At 47.0% G+C, this 17645-nt stretch overlaps 3 protein-coding genes across 3 annotated transcripts in view; all 3 read left to right on the top strand.

The window, feature by feature from the left end:
* Positions 1 to 243: 243 nt before the first annotated feature.
* Positions 244 to 12768, top strand: LOC126513283 (uncharacterized). The gene is made up of 4 exons (XM_050161581.1): positions 244 to 264; positions 3063 to 3180; positions 3226 to 4393; positions 4845 to 12768. Exons 1-3 carry the CDS (start codon positions 244 to 246, stop codon positions 4149 to 4151), a joined length of 1065 nt encoding a protein of 354 aa, XP_050017538.1. The 3' UTR covers positions 4152 to 4393; positions 4845 to 12768.
* The window catches only part of Mmaa (metabolism of cobalamin associated A), a 152919-nt gene continuing 135640 nt past the window's right edge, over positions 367 to 17645 (top strand). The window contains exon 1 of the mRNA XM_050161524.1: positions 367 to 376. The gene's annotated coding sequence lies outside the window, so the exon portion shown is untranslated. The remainder of the gene's footprint in view (positions 377 to 17645) is intronic.
* The window catches only part of Smad1 (SMAD family member 1), a 63062-nt gene continuing 48424 nt past the window's right edge, over positions 3008 to 17645 (top strand). The window contains exon 1 of the mRNA XM_050161520.1: positions 3008 to 3219. The gene's annotated coding sequence lies outside the window, so the exon portion shown is untranslated. The remainder of the gene's footprint in view (positions 3220 to 17645) is intronic.

The raw sequence follows: 17645 nt of genomic DNA, 5'->3' as shown, positions 1-17645 counted from the left end.
TGCATCCGAGCCTCTCTGCCTCCCTCCTGGCCTTGTTTCTCCCTGCGCATTCGCGGCTGGATTCCTCAGTCATCTCAGTGTGCTGCTGAAGACCTACCTGGAAAGCGAGGTTTTCAGTCCACATTGGAAGGCCAAAGAAGCTAGGTTCTGATGGCATCGAGTATGGAAGCTAGCACAGCAAACAAGCAAACCAAACTGTGAGCCCAAGTCACCGTCTCTGGTTAGCTACGACAGATGCAGACCATGATAACAGAAAGAGAACCTGTGAGTCTGGAGTTGGGGGGAAGCAGGAGAGCCAGGCACTGAGCAGGGGGTCTCATGAGACGTGTACATGCTGTGAGTGTGGTGGAGACAGCTTCGAGTCACTCTCGGGAGGGCCTTCTAGGGAGGTAATGACAATTCCTTAAAGCTTAGGTGGAGTCCTGTCCATCTGGAGACGGAGGTGGTCAGGATGACTGGAGGGAGAGAGCGAAAGATACAAAGTAGTTTGGAGTAGAAAGGATGGTGGGGAAGGCAGACCACACATGGCCTCTGCGCATGGTCTGAACTTTATTCTGAGTGAAATGGGAATTCAAGTTTTGTTCAAAAGACTTTAATATGAGGTTAGCCAGAATTTACAACTTTCTCAAAAATGCCCTTTTTCAAAGAGTATCCAAATTTTTATTACCACTTAAAAATAACTTGTACGGGGTCAAATAAAAATTTATAGTGCATATAATATTCATAATTATCATTTAGGGATACCAGGACTACACTAAGAAAAGCTATCTGTAGTTTTATAAATTACTTTAACAAACAGTTATATTATGCCACTGTATATCTCCCTTTTAAAATTTTTTAAATTTATTTTTATTATATGTGTATGGGTGTTTTGCTGGCATGTGTATCTGTGTGTCATGCGCATGTCTGGTACACTTGGAGGCTGGAAGAGGGTGCTGGATCTCCTGGAACTGGAGTTACAGTTTTGAGCTGCCATGTGGGTGCTAGGAATTGAACCCAGGTCCTCTGGAAAAGCAGTCAGTGCTCTTAACTGCGGAGCCATCTCTCCAGACCTCCCCTTATGATTTAATCAAGAACATGTACTGCCTTTAGTTGCCTTTTTTTTTTAAACAGTTTTATCAGGATAAAATTCATGGTCATATAGCACAGTCATTCAAAATATAAAATTCTATGGCTTATACAGTTGCATAACTATCAGATTTTATTATTTTAGAATCCTTTTACCACCCTGTAACTTTTAGTGATCACCTCAGGTCCTTCAATCCTGCACCCCAACACCCAATCCCAGGCAACTTCCTGTCCCTATGGATTTGTCTACTATGAACAGCTCACATGAATGAAGCAAATAAAATATGGTCTTTCCTTATTCATTTGATAGAATGCCTTGTTTTTTGGTTGCTTTTATTTTGTTTTTGGGATGGTCTCAAGCAGACGCAGGTGGCCTTGAAGTTACTATCCAGGCAAGGGCAACCTTGGGTTGTTGATCACCTTGCTGCGAGATCAGGGAGCACTGTCTGAGCTGTTGGTCACCTTGCTGCGAGATCAGGGAGCACTGTCACACCTGGATCATGTAGTGCTTGGGTTCTAACCCAGGCTTGTGGTCTGTCTGCAGAGGAAATAGCAGTACGCCATTCGTTTTCCGGGTCTAAATGATGTTCCTGTGTATGGATAGACCTCATTGTTTTCGTCAAAAGAGCTTCAGTAGAAGGCAGGGGAATGGCTCTGAGTGGCATTTAACCAGGCTCACTCCAGCTGTTGCACAAGGGACCAGAGAACAACCAACTATGTCCAATGCTGCTTTTAAGGAAAATAAGATGAGATCCAAGAATTGACCAGTAAGTGCTCAAATAGTTTAATGAAGAAAGAAATTTAATTAGCAGAAATATTCTTATGTATAATTTATAAATGGCATTTTATGGGTTTATGAGATTTGTTGCATTTCCTTTGAATAATTAAATATGGAATACAGATATAATACTTAAATAATTAATAAGAATTTTAAGTGGAATACTAGGCATGTAAAGGTACAGGAATAATTGGAGAGAATCATTAATTTGTAGTGGCCTTTGGTATTTTCTTTATATTGCTGGTAATGATTTTTTTCTTTTTTTTTGGTTTGCGGGGCATTTACTCCTAGAATAGTTCTCCGAACATAACTCGACATTATGATAATTGTCCAAGATTTCATGCCAGCTTCCAGAAACTGACCAAGAGAAAAGTTGATTATTCGAGGAAGGTCTTTTTGGTGCCTGAACAGATCAGGAAGATGTGAGCTCATTTGTGTTATTGCTGTTTGGGGGGAGCATCTATGTCATCTACAAAACTGACCAAAAATTTACAGCACCGAAAGGCTATTTCCCAGTTCAAGGCCAGCCTGGGCTCTACAGAGAAACCCTGTAGCAAAACAGGCCAGCAGGCAAGCAATAAACAAAAGGGCTGGGGTGAGGCTCAGCTGTGAAGTGCTTGCTTAGCCTGCACGAGGCCATGGGTCCGATTCCCAGACCTTATAAATAAAAACATATGGTAACACAGCACTAAGGATGAGGCGCAGAAGTTCAAGGTCTTTTCCCCCAACAAAACGAGTTCGAGGTCATTCTGGGCTACAAGAGACCTTGTATGGAACAGACAAATGGCTTCTGTCATTTGACGCAGCTAGAGTACATAGTAGAAACAAATGCATCTACCTATGTGATGTTGGTGCAAGCCATAGCAGTAGTCAACAGGTCACTCAATTTGGGGCACATGCTACTTGGAGGGCCTGTAAATCATTGGACCAGTGATTGTAGGGCAAATTAAAGCTGTTTGTAGGACGATTGGGTGGGCTCGGTGGTCGTGTTCGAGAACATTTCCGAAAACAAACCCAGGCTTTGGAACTTGACTGGCAACTAGGCAGGGACCGCAGAGTCGGAAGCAGGCGCGGGCCGGGAATTTGGAGAGGATCCCTAGGCGGCAGCGGGCGCGCGCGGTGCGCGTGTGAGCGAGGGCGAGCGGCGGGCGGGTTGTGAGCCGGGTATTGGCAGGCGGGCTGTGGAGGCTGGGCGGTTCCGACTGCCTGACGCCAGCACGACCAGATCAATCCAGGCTCTGGGAGCGAGCGGGCGCACCACGGCGAGGCCAGGGCCAAGGCTCGGGGACGGCGGCCGGGAGCGGAGCGGAGCGGAGCGCGGGACCCGGCGCCCGGTCTCGTGCGTCCCCGCTGATGGGCGCGCCGCCGAGCCGGTAAAGCCGAGTGTACCCGAGCTGACTCGAGAGGGACTTGTCCTGCGCCGCGCGGGGTGCACCGGAACAGGGACCGGCTCCAGGGGGATCCGGGACGGGCACCGGGAGGGGAGCCGGGACCGGCTCCAGGGGACGATCTGGGACGGGTTCCGGGGAGGATCCGGGACGGACTCGGGGACCCGCGCTGGGGGAATCTGGGACGAGCTCCGGGACGTGTCCCCCCCCCCCCCCATGATGGCGCCTTGCGGCCGCGAACCTGCCGCCGGACCTCCTCTCCTGTCTCCCCGCGTCTTTGTCGGGCGTGCCCAGCTCTCCGGGGACCCCGTTCCGCCTCGGGCCGCAGCCCCATTGTGTCCCCGCCCTGGCCTGCAGACCCTCGCCTGGACAGCGCTGCGCCCCGCTCCGGTCTCCCTGGATGGGTCGCGCGCCCCCCGGGGTCCCCAAGCAGCCTGTTTTGGGGGTCGAGGTTAAGGAAAGTTCGCGGCACAGTTCCCTCTGATTTATTCAAAGGTCTGGCGGCCTCGCGTCTCCCCCCCCCCCCTTCCGCCTACACCCCCTGCGTCGCCCAGTGTCGCCTCATTCCTTTCCCTTTACCGGATTCGATTGCTTCATTGCGTTCCGAGAGCCGGGAACAACTGTTCTCGTCCCGACCGTCTTTGTTAGTGTTTCTGTCGCGGGGTGGGGGCGGTGGGCGTGAGAGCGCGGGCCTGGGCGGCCGCTCTGCGGACTGCCTGCGAAGGCTGCGGGGGACAGCGTCTCCCCGAGGTGCTTTGGGGAGCCAGGAGGTCCATCACGGACCACATCTCCATACTATGGTAGTCGCGGCTTTTGTTTATTCGGAGGCGCATGCAGTTTCTCTAAAAGCACGGTGCAAGATAATCCAGCTAAGAGCTTTCCGTCTGAAAACCTCAGCCCGGGCCACAACCATCTAAGAGCATCGTGATAGAGTGTGTGTTGTCTTGTCACCCCCGGCCTGTCTCTTCTCCTTCTCTTGGATTCCTGGGTGACATCTGAAGTTTTTAGAGCACGGACTGAAGGGAGTTGCTTGGTTTGTGTAATGTCTTCCTGTTGCTGGAGCGAAATCACAGCCTGCCCTTCACATCTCTCACTCCAAGGGCCTGTGGTGGATAACGTGCCCACACCTCAGCACAATGAGAAAACTGTTCCCTGACAGGTTCATTTTTCATCTTGTTTATAATTACCACTTTAAGTTGTACCGGAAGCAGATGAGCTGTGCTGGAACAGTTCACAGGAGTCGAGGCAGAGGCAGTGTTCACTGCCTTGGTGTTTTCAATTGGTGCAAATAATTTTTTTTTTGCACCAGTATTACTATAATGTAGGTGCCAGGCCTTAACAGGTTGTACTGATTTAATGGGTTTGGCCTCCCCTTCCCCACTTTTCTTGTTTTCAGTTGTACAATATTTCTGTGAAGGTGGTGTGCCGTTTGAGTAATTTTGCATTTCTTAGGAAGCTGTAAACCCGAGTCTTGAGAGATGATTATTTGGGGGTGGGATTCGAGAGGCCCCCGAGGAAGATCAGGTTTCTTCAGAGGCTAGGATTTGTCCTTGGTTTAGTTTTGACCCTTGCAATCTTAGGTAGTAACCAAATCCATTCTTCCTTTACAGTATCTCTAGCTTTGTGCCCTTGGGGAGATGATGGCTTTACGTTTTGGAGGAATGACAGCTTTTTTATAGGCAATTAAAAATGCTAACCTCTTGTTCATCTTGGAATTTATATTCTTTTTCCGGTGAGTTCATGTGAACGTTAAGAGGAAGTAAATCTTGGTTCCCAGCTAGACATACTAGTTGAAAACAAAATTTCGGTTTTTAATCTTGATTTACAACGATATTGGCCGCAAGATAAAATGCAGCAATGTGGTAGATTGGAAGAAGAATAAACCCTGATGTAATTAGATGAGCATATTTAAGCTGCAGTAGCCTACATAATCAAGGCCAAGTTGTGTGTGTATAAAAGATCTCATTTGTGTGGTCTTACAAGGCTAATGGAGGCATCGCGGAGACTTTATAAATAATGTAAGTTGTGTATAATGCGGAGTCTCCAGAGAGCCGGAGAGAGCGTCATTACCAGCCTTTTCAACCTGCTGCAGATCTTAAATTGATTTACAGCACTGAACTGGTGCAAAATGATACATCAGGATGACATGGGGTCAGCCTGTAAAAGTCTATGATGTCAGCCTGTTAGTTCAGCCATCATAATTAAACCATATTACAGGGGCAGCTAAGCAGGAGTCTGGCGTTCTACTTCAGATATGGGTGGTACATAGATTTTGTTTATAATGGAGAGGGGAGGTGGTGGAGGACCCTAGTGTTTCTAAAAGCGGAAGAAGCATTCTGAACTGCGATTTCTGAGGGAGAGAAGAGCCGAAGTAAATGGCAGAGATGTTGCGTCTCATCGAAGACGCAGCTGCTTTGCAGTTGATGCTTTTTGGGTGGTGGGGCGACCTTTGCAGTTCTGATCTGGGTGTCAGAGCTTGCTTACGTCAGTGTGAATTTAACTTGGCCTTCAGAGGATCACTTACTTTGTTTCTGATCATTTCTTAGCTCTGAGCTTGCACTGCATCGGTATGTGAGTCAACATGTTATTGCCTTAACAGGTCAGAGTTACCAGGTTCGCACCGAAAACATAACAGCAACTCTGGAGAGGATCCTTGCTTCTGCTTAAGTTTTTATAAAACATATTCAATTTAGACGTGCTGTCCGATAAGGTAGAAATAGAAATAATAATCATAATTTAAGATACCACGTTGTGTGCACCACCCACATTTCCAGTAGCCTTATGTGACTGCCACGTTGAATGTGTATGGGACAGTTTTATCATCACGGAAAGTTCTAGACTCTAGAATCTAAAGAGTGACCCTAGGATCTTCCTCCGTTCTTCAGACAAGTCGTTGGGAAGTGACGGGAAGAAACCAGGTGAGATGAGGTTGTTTTCAGTAGATCGTATTTGCCGTTCGTGTTCATGATTGAGAGTACTAGGTACATAGAAATTATTCTCGGTTTTTTTTCTTATTCTTCTACTGTGTGCCAGCGGTTTTAAATTATTTAAGCCTGGGACTTCCCTCCACCCCCATCTTACAGGTAAAGAAACGGAGGCAGAAGTGATCATTGTTGCTTCAGGCTGCACAACTAACATGCTGTGATTTACAGTCTAAGCAGGAATATGAACCAAGCGACCTGACTCCGCCCTGAGCCTCAGTCTTAACTCTTTTTTGTTTGTTTTCTATTTATTTGATCTCTGTTTTCGTGAACTCCCTTCTTGCCCAAGGAATGTATCTGTGAGCCCGAGTATACGGGTATATGAACTAGGTCTACAAGCCACATACTTTACTGCTACCAGGTCCTAAAGAGATGTGCACTACCGGAGACCGCAGGATGGTTCGACATGTCAGTAAGGCTGGTGACCGCAGTGTGAGTCTAGAACCTACATGGTAGAAGCAGAGAACTGACTCTCCTAAGTTTCCCCAGGCCTGACCTCCACCTCCTTAAATAAATTAAATATTAAAAAAATTAAATTTATTTAAAGAGAATTATTTGGTATACATATACTTTTTTACCACTTATTAAAGAGGAAACTAAATTTTCTAACTAATCACAAGATGAATGTGCTTGTTTATTTTACATTAAAATTGGTTGGGTATTTGGTAGCACGGGACATGGAGCCTCTTTAGAATTTTTCAGAGTAGATCGATACTTTCATAATGGTCAGTGCTGAGAACGCCACTCAGCCTAAATACGTGGCGTAGAGTGGCGGAAGTGTGCTTAGGGCTGTTAATAGAAGTTATTAGAAATTCTAGCCTAATCCCAAGTCAGATTCATTGAGTGTTTTGCCACACTCAAGTCAGCCTCTAGATCATCGGTTTCTAGAATCAAACATTCTAACACCACACGTTCCAGGGATACTAATTTAATACATGCCGAGGAGTGGCCCTCTAGGAGACATTGAAAGTCTTTGTTTTCCATAATCAAACTGTTACGTTCAAAAAAACATTTGTGTGTGTAGGTGGTGGGTGCCCAACCTCTGAAGGATAGGGACAACCCTCTGGAGTGTCCCCTTCACTTCATGGGTCCCGGGACCCAAACAGGCCATTGGGCTTGGCAGTGGCACCCTTACCCACTGAGTCTTGTTGTGCCAAGGCGTTGCAGTTCTGTAAGAGCTGAAAATTTGGTGTCTATAGCAAGAAACAAAAACCCATGGCAGCCCATAGCAAATGATAGTGTCAAATCCGAGCAGAAGTGTGGCCCTCAGTGTTACTGTGTGGCAGGGGGGTAGGGACAGGGCGAAGCTGCAGTGTGTTCCAGTCCGACATCAATGAGCCTGCCAGAAACACCTTGGATTCACATTACGCCTTTGATTTTGAGTTAATGTTTGGCTACGACTTGAGTTAAGCTGGGATTTGGAATACCCGGTAGGCCTTGCTTTGTCCGTATGGACATGGCTCTGCTTTTACATTTTAGGCCTTTAGACAAACTCATTCTGCGTCAAGCTTTTTTTTGGGGGGGGGGGGAAGGGGGATGCTTCCTCCTGTCACCCCAGGTTAAAAGAGAAAAACTGAATTTCATCCTTACCTAAGCAGCACATGACTTGAAGACGAGTTTGACAGTCCAACATTTACAAGTCCAGTCAGTTGTGACCTTGCTTTTCTGCGTAGTTCCCGCCGCTTGCCCCTGCTGTATCTGTGATCAGTTCCCAGCTGATGGGGTGGTGAAAGGTGAGGCTGTCTGGTCTACCTGTCTCGACGACAGAACCGCTCTGCTTCCCTGAGCGGTCCAGCCCAGCAGCTGAGTGAAGGACGCTTCATTGCCAATTCTTTGGGGACTTTTTTTTTTTTTTTAAGGATGGGTGTCAGCTTTTGTAGAAAGCCTCACAACTTACTTGCTTCTAGCTTTTTTGGAGGAAGGGTCTGAGCTGTTTGCAGATCTGATGGAAGCATGGTTCTGGCATCTTTCACTCCCGTCTTCCTATCCAGGAATGACGCTGTGTAGTGGTGAGTTCGTGTGCTCAGGCGACGTCCGCTCTCGAGACTGTCTTGTCAAGGGCGTCAGAGAGAATGAAGATGTTCGGTGTTAAGCATTGCTTTAGAAGGTTCCTAATCCAATCGGTTCCTACCAGGTTGGGCAATCTGAGGCCAAGAGAAGTTACTTGGCTTGTGTTGTATTTCCTATCTAACTGATTGAAACAGAAAGCCAGACCCAGATCCTTTGAGTATTGAGGGTTCATTTGTTTGTTTTTTCCTGGTACATACAGTGTTCCTGAGGCATTGGGCTCAGCACATCCTGCATCATTTGGGGAGGGGAAGAAAGAGAAATTTGTGTGTGGGGGGGCATGATATTGCTGTTTTTATACCTAATAATTTTTTGAGCTAGGAAGCAATTAAATCTGACAACCATAGAGAAATGTTTGCTTTTTACGGATTAAAATTGATTTTTTTCATTCAAGAAATTGAAAAGAAAAACCCCATGTCTGATTTAATCAATGAGATTGTATTAGAAATGGGTGGCCAAAATTCAAATTAAATCAGACATCTATGACATACTAAGAAATCCTAAACTCTCTAGGCTGGAACACCCCCTCACCAAAAGCTGAAGTTGGAATCTTTATGGAGTTAGGTGGGTAGCAAGGAGAGAGTTGGAAAGGCCTGGGAAGAGAAGGGTAATTTAGCTGTAAAAGGATGGAGGAAATTTAATTCAAAGGAATCCTGAGATTGGCGAAATGTCTTGGTATTTCTATGTGTGGTCTTGTAATTTTGGCACCAAGATTGTAGGATACGTGTTTTGGTAATGGGTAGGGACATCTCTCCTGAAGTGTGGTCTTCTCACTGTGTTCCTTTTTGGCTATTATCTGGCAGTGGAAATACTCCAATCTGGTCGTCAGTGATCTGATTTGTCGCAAAAATCCATGAAGTATTTTCAGCACTTCACTCTGCAATTGCTTCTCTTAGGGGAAGTGGTGGAGCTAAGAGGCCGATATGTAACCACTTCAGATCCGAACCCTTCATTTAATGACACTGTGGCCACTTCAGATCCAACATTCATGGAGGCGTGTGCCGAGATGGCCCACAGCTAGTCCTCAAACAGCGTGGGAGGCCCTCGCTGGAGTGTGCAGAGAGGCGCAGGATGTCTTGGGTGTCCGTGTTCATCTGCATAAGGGATACTATCCTCCCTTGGGAAGCGCAGTTCAACCTCAGCGACGACATCATTTTGGAGGAGGCACTGGGAACTGCCATATTTGGACAGTGTAGCAGCTCAGCTCTGTAATTTTTATTATAAACTGGAAGCAGAATTTGAGAACGGATTCCCTCCTGAGAAGAAAGCACCAGCCGTCTCAGGCTCCCGGAGCCCTTGCCTGTTGATTCTCCTGCATCTATCGCTGCATAGTTCCAAGTGTCTGAAAAGAAGCCTGTGTTTCTCTTTGAAGTGCACACATCTGTGGTGGCTTCTTCTTCCTCCTCTTCCTCATTCTCTTCTCATTTTTGTTATTAGAGACACGCCTGCATTGAAGGAAAGAACACATAACACACGTAACCATTAATTAAACATCTAGACGTTTCTTAGCTCCAAGGTGTCAAAGAATGTTCATGGTCATGGTTGGGAGAGAAAGAAAAGGGCTACTTGTTGATTTAGAAACATTTACTTAGACTGAATTTTTGAATGTTTTATTTACAGTTTTTCTTAATTTTGGAGCTCCCATGCTATATTTTTCCTTAAAATTTCAAATAGTTTTATGATATAGTTTGTCTAACTATTCACTTTTCCTCTGCTTGCCTGTGGTTTCTTTATGCCTGTACCGAGTAGAAACACTTCAGACCTGCACAGCTATTTTATTTTTTCAGTTTCATACGCCACAAGAAAAAACGGGCAGCTAATTATCTACCAACTGCTATAGTTAGGCATTAAATCAAGTTATTCATTTAGTTAAATGAAAGGTCTTTTATTTCTTTAGATTGAAGGAAAACTTTTTTAATGGAAGAGGGATATTTAAATAATATTTGATGATTTTTGGTGTGGTATTGTAGTTAGTGTATGCTTCATTCATCCATGAGTTTTTTTTTAGTTATGGTAATTCACGAGAAGAATCACATAAAATGAAGGAAAAACATTGAATAACACTGCAAGGATTGTTCCTGAGCGGTCTGGGATTCAGTCTTACAACTCTGGAGGACTCCTGTGGGATAGAGGAAATACTACATGGGGCTTGTATGGGTCAGAGCACAGTGGATGAGCAAGGCTGAGCGATCCTGTGGCAGCCCAGTCCCGTGGAAATCCTGCCGTGGTGCGGGTGTGCTCTCTCCAGCCCCCAGAGCCATAGCCACAGGTGTCTGTCCAGCACCAAGTGTGATGATGTGATTGAGGAACGGCCTTTATTCATGTCAGATAACTTGTGCGGCTATCAAATTGGGCAGCACAGACTTACCCGCTAGTGAGCCGACCTGCCTGACTTCGGCGGGCATTGCCACTGGACCCTGAGGGATAGGCTGGAGATGTGCTGGAGAGACACTGAAATGAACATTCTGGGGGCTTGTCCTGTGCCAGAACGCAGAAGCAGCAGGTTGTCACTGAATAAACTTGGACATAGGTTTGGAATTGGGGTCAGTAGTGCTGGATGCAACATTTTTTTAAGCTTTCATTTATATGGTGATTAATCTTCGATAAAATGGATAAGGAACAGCAATGACAAACTAACAAAGACTTGGCCATGACTTGGCTGTGGAATTACAAGAAAGATGCCAGGCATGACCTTAGGCTCCGAACCTCTGGCTGGGAACTGGTGCAACCATGACACGGTCGTGGGGGATAAAGCTTGTGCAGGTGGCAAATTAGGAGTGGTGTGTTGGATTTCCATTGGGATACCTAGGTAGGCTTTGTAGGTAAGTTAGAGATGCAGAGCTCAGAATTTGTGTGGGATCCTTTTATGGAGGATGAGGGGAGGGGTGGCGTCTCTCTAGCCGCCTGCTGTGCACTCAGAGAGAACCAGGACAAGGAGACACAGCACGTAGGTCCACTTTTCCATCCGAGTTCACACCTAGGAATTCCGACGAGGCGTGTCAGAAGAAGTCAGAAGCAGCAGCTATAAGAAAGACGTAGCACTGGAGGAGTGGAGAAGCCAGGACTCCGTGAGCAGAGTCCAAAGGAGGGTCAGAGCGAAGGCGTGCCTGTCACTTGGGCTAAAGGGGGAAAAAAACCATCCTTAAGTGAATGCAGTTGTGGAGAGAATTGAGTATATTAAGAAATGAGAAATAGATTCTCATACTCCTGCTAGTCCCTTATTTGTTTAATATGAGACTTTATATGGAAAGGTTGAAGAGACTAAGGGGCAGCAATGAAAGACAGCGTGCTTATGACCTGAAGCCCAGATGACAAAGTACCGACCCCTGTAATGTCTGAGTGAGTTGTAGAGGAAAGCAAGCGCCTCGGCAGAGGGCACACCAGCCTGTGCTGACCCTCCCCGTGTTCCAGGGAGCTGGCTACCTGTGTTTAAGATCATGCCCCAAACTTGCTCGCACCATAAATTTTGGAAAACTACCATGACCTCGTGGTTCTTCCTCACTCGGAGGAAAATGGCGCTGGTAGTGCAGCCAAGGATTGCTGTGAACATGAAAGAGGCATGGTTTTGTATTTCATCTAGTTTAAGGTGTTACTTCATATTCTGCTGAAGGAAAAACACCTGTCCAGTTAAACACGGCGGCCTAGGAATCACACTCTGTGTGGCTCTAGAGATATTAAACTAGTGTTAAAATGTAGGGGTTGCATCTTTCGGCCGTTCTGTGTGGGACCAGCCGTCCAGTGAGCATTATTCAGCTGATTGTTCACACAAATCAGTGTGGTTTACAGGAGAGAATGTTAATGAGAGCAGTGTTGCGTCTCGTCCAGATAAAGGGATGCCGCTGGGATGAGGGGGCTGAAGGACTGAGTGGTTGCAGAATGGCGAGCAGAGGAATATTGAAGAAAGAAGCGTGAGACCGCCAAGTCTGGGAATTTGTACCTAAAGCACTTCCTGGGCAGTTGTTGATAGCAGTGTTTAGAAAGTATGGTCACTGAACTCGGGCGAATCCCTTTAAAGACCTAGGCATGTTTTTTAATTGTTCAAAGCCTTTAAATTCAGTATTCTGAATTTATCCGTGCCCTTTCCCGTTGACCTCCGCCCCAGTCCAGGGATTAATACCCGCATCTTCGGTCTTTTGCATCATTCATTAGGGTTAATTTCTGTCCCACTCTGACAACACGTACTAGCTAGCAAGGGTTCTTACCACGTTTAGGAGGAAAGAAGGTTAGTGTAGGACAGTCCGGGGGAACTGCAGAGCCCCCGGATGTGGCTCCAAGGGACAAAAAGAAAACCTTCATAGATATGACAAACACCATGTCCATAGTGTGCACAATATTGCAGGCAGCCTGACAGCAGGCCTCAGCAGGGTTATTGTGGCCTGCAGGAACCTTCCCAGTGCAGCAGGAAGCAATACCCCCGCCCCAGAGAAGAACTGAGGGAGCACCTCACAAACAGATGAAACACAGGCCAGTGAAGGGGACCTGCACCGGCTCGGTGTCTTGTCTCGGACCTTAGTGAGTTTCTCACTGAGATCGGAATGCATCTGTCTGGCAACACTGGGAACCAAGGAAAGGGGTTCAGTATTTCAGAGCGACCCGTGGGAACTAAGGAAAGGGGTTCGGTATTTCAGAGCTACCTGTGGGAACCAAGGAAAGGGGTTCAGTATTTCAGAGCCACCTGTGGGAACCAAGGAAAGGGGTTCAGTATTTCAGAGCGACCCGTGGGAACCAGGGGTTGCAGGGGGTTTGAGATAGATACATGTAAACTCTGTTGTTTCCTCCACAGTAGCCTGCTTCCCTCCATGACAGGTCTTGGGGTCAGGGGTCACAGAAGTAGAATTTAGCGTTTCTGACCCTGTTAGGGCTCTGGCACATGCACAGCCGGCAGCTGGCAGGACTAATGAGCCTTGAAGATGCTTGTCTTCCGTAGGACTCTGTGAAATCCCCCTCCCCCGTCTCCTACCTGTACTGCATTAGATTCACAGTGGCGTTTGCTCATGTATATGTGATGCAGTGATGACTTGGAATATACCTTTGATTATCGAGACAAACAGGCTTACGGAGAACCAAAGTGAGAAAAGTTGCCCTGTGCAGTAAAACCTCTTCTAAAGTTAAAAAGGCATTCAGAGTTAATCCCCTGATTTTCTGTTATGGATAGTAGTTAGTGGTCAGGGGTTTTAAAAGACTTTCCATACACTGTGCAGAGGAGGTTTGCTGATGATGGGTGAGATTCTGACCCAGCTGAATCAAATTCCATCTTGCTCAGCATTCGGTGCAAGTCTGTCCAAATGCTGCTGGGCAGACTTGTCTGTTTTCTCACCCTCGCCTGGCCTCTGAGTTTCCTTGAAAATACTTTAGAGGTGGAGGGGAATCGCATGTCTCACCTGTAGTCTCTGTGGTGGGGGAGGGCACATCTCACCTGTAGTCTCTGTGGTGGGGGGGTGCACATCTCACCTGTAGTCTCTGTGGTGGGGGAGGGCACATCTCACCTGTAGGCTCCGTGGTGGCCTGCACTCACCCCTTGGCATCCTTTAGGTTTCCTCTGAATGGTGAGTAACCAGGAGGAGCACCCCTGAATGGGCATGCACTTGGTCACATGTGCCACTCAGACACTCTGAGCTAAGTTGGACAGGAAGAATGAATGTCGAGATGTTAATTTTATTAAATGTAGTGGCTTTTTAAAGTGTGTGTGTGTGTGTGTGTGTGTGTGTGTGTGTGTGTGTGTGTCAGGGAGAGTTGGGGGAGGGTCTGTGGACAGCTTTTGGGAATCAGCCCTCACCTCCACCTTCTTTGAGGCATTGATGTTTCTGTTTTTGCACTGCTTACTCTAATACAGCCTGTGAGCCTCCAGGCAGTTCTGTCTCCGCTCTCAGCTCACCCTCTGAGTGCTGGGATTATAGGTGCACGCTGCCATAGCTGACTTTTTACTTGGTTCTGGGGAATTGGACTCAAATCACCAAGCCTGCCAGGCAAGCACTTTTCCCCACTGAGCCATCTCCCTGGCCCAGTGACTTTTCTTGATGGGAAATAAAACAGCTCTGTAGAAATTAGACATGACCCCTTTTAAAAGCTCAGGACAGTTGGTGTGTGCTTGCCCTCTGTGTATTAGAGCTTCCTGTTTTGTTGATGGTTCTTGCTGGCTCTGCAGTCCTGAGTGATTAACAACAACCTCGTTGTTTTCCCTGTTGTGTTTAGTTTCTGTTTAGTTTGCTCAAGCTTGAGAGAACGTTTAATAGGTTTTTAATGTTTTTTTGCTGCCTGAAAAGAATGAGCTTATCATCTTGATGATTGGCACGGAAACTTGATGGCTTTTATTTGTGCTTACACAGGGAGTCGTCAGATTGTAGGAGGCGGGATGTCTGTGGTCCAGGAAAGCCTCCTCCTCACAGGGCACATCTGCTGTTGGGATTTGGGGATTGAAGTCAGTATTAGCCAACTCAGCAAACACTCTGGGCATCCTGCATAGGACTGTATGGTTTGAGAGGGAAGGAAATGTGTCGTTTGTACCTGAGCAGGCAATCTAGTTGGCACGATAGTGGTACGGAAGGTTGGCTAAGTTTAAAGGAGGCTGAGTTTAAAGGCAGCTCAGGCATGCTTGGGGTGATCTCTCAAAATTAAGGGATTGGGACAGAAGTTTGATGCAATTAGTAAGGCGTTCTAGATTTATTATTCATTTAGTGTATGTGTGTGTGTATTTTCACGCATGTGTGCATACCATGCTGTGCCTATGTCAGAGGACAACACGGTCTCTCCTTTGACTGTCTGGCTCCCGTCTTCCTGTGCAGAGGCAAGCACCTAACCCGTTCAAGCTCTCTTGCCTGTCTGGGAAAGTGGTTCCTGCCAGCCAACTTTTCTCCCTTAGCTGATTCTCCAGCAAGTTTCTGAATGCCCCCAAATGTATATTTATACTTAGCGCATATCTTATACAGTTTGATAAAGTTGGGATAAAGGATCATAAATATAGGACTTGGACTAAGGAGCTTGTAACCCTGCAGAACAGCGCAAACCTGCTTGTCTGGTCTGGCTTCTGTTGCAATGCCTTTTATTTCAGTTATCATGTTAACTGAGTTCCTTGAGGGTGTGCGGGGTGTCTTCATGATCTCTGTGTGAAAGCACACAGGTTCCCACCTGGCCTGTTCCTCAGAGTCCCATCCACATCAAGAGCACAGAAAACCTGGCCGTCCAGGGAACGCTGTGACAATCAGGGTCGGCCTGGCACACTGTACGTGTGCTGAGTGCATTTTTCTGTGTTGATGTTTTTGAAAACATGTTAGGAAATCGGCCATGTTATATTGTAAGTGCCTTGTGGGTATGAACCGTGAGCGGCTTTCGTGCTTGGGGGTCTGTGGTAGGATGTGGGACCATTTTGTGTTGAAGCACACCAGTGAAACATGCAGGACCATTGCTCTGTTTTTCTTTGAGGAGAGAAGAGCTGGGTGTGGGCTGAAGAGATGGTTCAGCTGTTAAGAGCACTTACTGCTCTTGTAGAGGATTTACATTTGGTTCCTAGCACCTGCTATCAGGTAATTTAGTCCCATATAACTTGTTCCCCAGGGGATGCAGTGCCCTGCCCTCTACTGGCCTGTTCAGGGAGTGCACTCATTGTACACACACACACACACACACACACACACACACACACACACACACAGAAAGGGTAGTGTTTTGGACATCATTTCTTCTATCCTGGCAGTAACCAGAGACTTCTCACATTGAAGAGTTAGCAATGCAGCAAAACAAAGCCACTGAGACCTGAGGTGCTGATTGTCGAGAGAAAAGGAGGGGAGGTGGGGTAGAACAGTGTGGTCACCTGGCAGTGTCCTTAGTTGTCACAGTCTGGAGGCCAAGCATGGGGACAACAGCCGGCTTATGGGAGCCAGAGACCGGGTGCATCTGTGCTGCTGTCAGGCTGAGGCGGGGAAGGGAGGATCAGGAAGCAGCAGGATAACGGAAGTGACGTCACCGACGTACGTCTGCCGCACCTGCTTAGCCTTTCCCCCCACGCTGCCCCCCACCACTTCTTCAGAGTCCAGACAGCACCGGGACTTGCAGCTGTGTGCTAGCCATACAGTGACTGTTGTGGTATTTTTATCTTTACTAAAATAGGATGTCTGAAAAGTTCTTGGCTAAATTTTCTTTCCCGCTATGCTTGCTCAGTTGGGAAAGTATTATCCCAAGAATGGGAAATGAGCCTCGTAGTTTGTTTTTGCACTGTTTTATATTTTTAATAAAAATGTTGAAAATAAAAAATCTTTAATCACATGTATCCATTTATGTATGCGTATGTGTGTCAGTGGGTAGGCGCACTGTGCCATGGTGCACATTTGGACGTCAGAGGCCAACTTTCAGGAGTCCGTTTTCTCCTACTACCATGTAGGGCCTAGGGATGGGACTCAGGTCCTCATGATTGGCCGACTCATACTGTCAGTCCGGAAAATGGATTGCTAAAGGGGGCGTTAGTATTCCACAGACAGCTAAGAAAGGGGTACCAAGTGTGGAGCCTCTGTGTGGGCTGTTGGTGTGACGTCCTGCTCCACTTTATTCAAAGCTTTGTAGGGTCAAGTGAACCGAATTTTGTTACGGCCATCCTGATAAAACTTATGATTTGCCCATGTTCTAAGATGGGGACATACCAAGAAGGAAAACAATAGTAACAGAAGTAAATTAGGAAGGGAAAGAGCTGGAGGAATCAAAATGCTAAACAAATCCGTGTGCTTTCTGCTTCAAACAAAAAGGGGGTATGGTTGAGGAAGCAGGGGGTGGCTGGGTAGCCTCAGTGAGTTCTGTTGGCCCACTGGCCATTTGGGTCTTGGTTTTACAGCTTCTAAAGTAAGGCAGACCTTACAAGATTCCCACTGGGGTGAAGGGCATGGTGCCTGTGGCTGGTTCAGGGTTCCTTGACTTCCTGTGGCTTTCCATTCTAAGGGAGCCACATAGCTTAGGATAGTCAGGAGAGGTGTGGCAGTGAAGAAGACAGTGTCGGCCATTCCGCTTGCACGTGTGTGTTCCTTAGTAGGTAAATAGGCAATGCCCGGTGCCTGTCTCTGGTCTCCTACCGTGTGGCTCACACTTCCTTCCCCCCCCGCACATTCTTGCGAGCTCGGCAGAGGTGGGAACTCTTGTTCGTACTTTTCCTTTCTTTTGGGGTGCTAGTGAGACCTTCAGGAATTTGTTCTGGAATAGTGGGCACTAAAGCTGTCCAGTAATTGAGCAGGTACTAGAGGGGAAATGGGTTCTCAAGCCTTCTTAGAGCATTGCCTTGAGTCTTGTCTTTCTGATGGGTAAGTTTTACAGGGGGTTACTGGGTAGGACCGGATATGATCCCAGGCAGAAGGTCCTCGGTTATGGGAGAGGCAGACCTTTTGG

The sequence above is a fragment of the Alexandromys fortis genome, unplaced genomic scaffold, assembly GCF_014885135.2.
Source record: "Alexandromys fortis isolate MF-2015 unplaced genomic scaffold, M_Fortis_MF-2015_v1.1 scaffold_127, whole genome shotgun sequence".
In the NCBI taxonomy this organism is placed as follows: domain Eukaryota; kingdom Metazoa; phylum Chordata; class Mammalia; order Rodentia; family Cricetidae; genus Alexandromys; species Alexandromys fortis.
The sequence above is the reverse complement of the archived record's forward strand: the minus strand, read 5'-3'. Positions and strand labels throughout refer to the sequence as shown.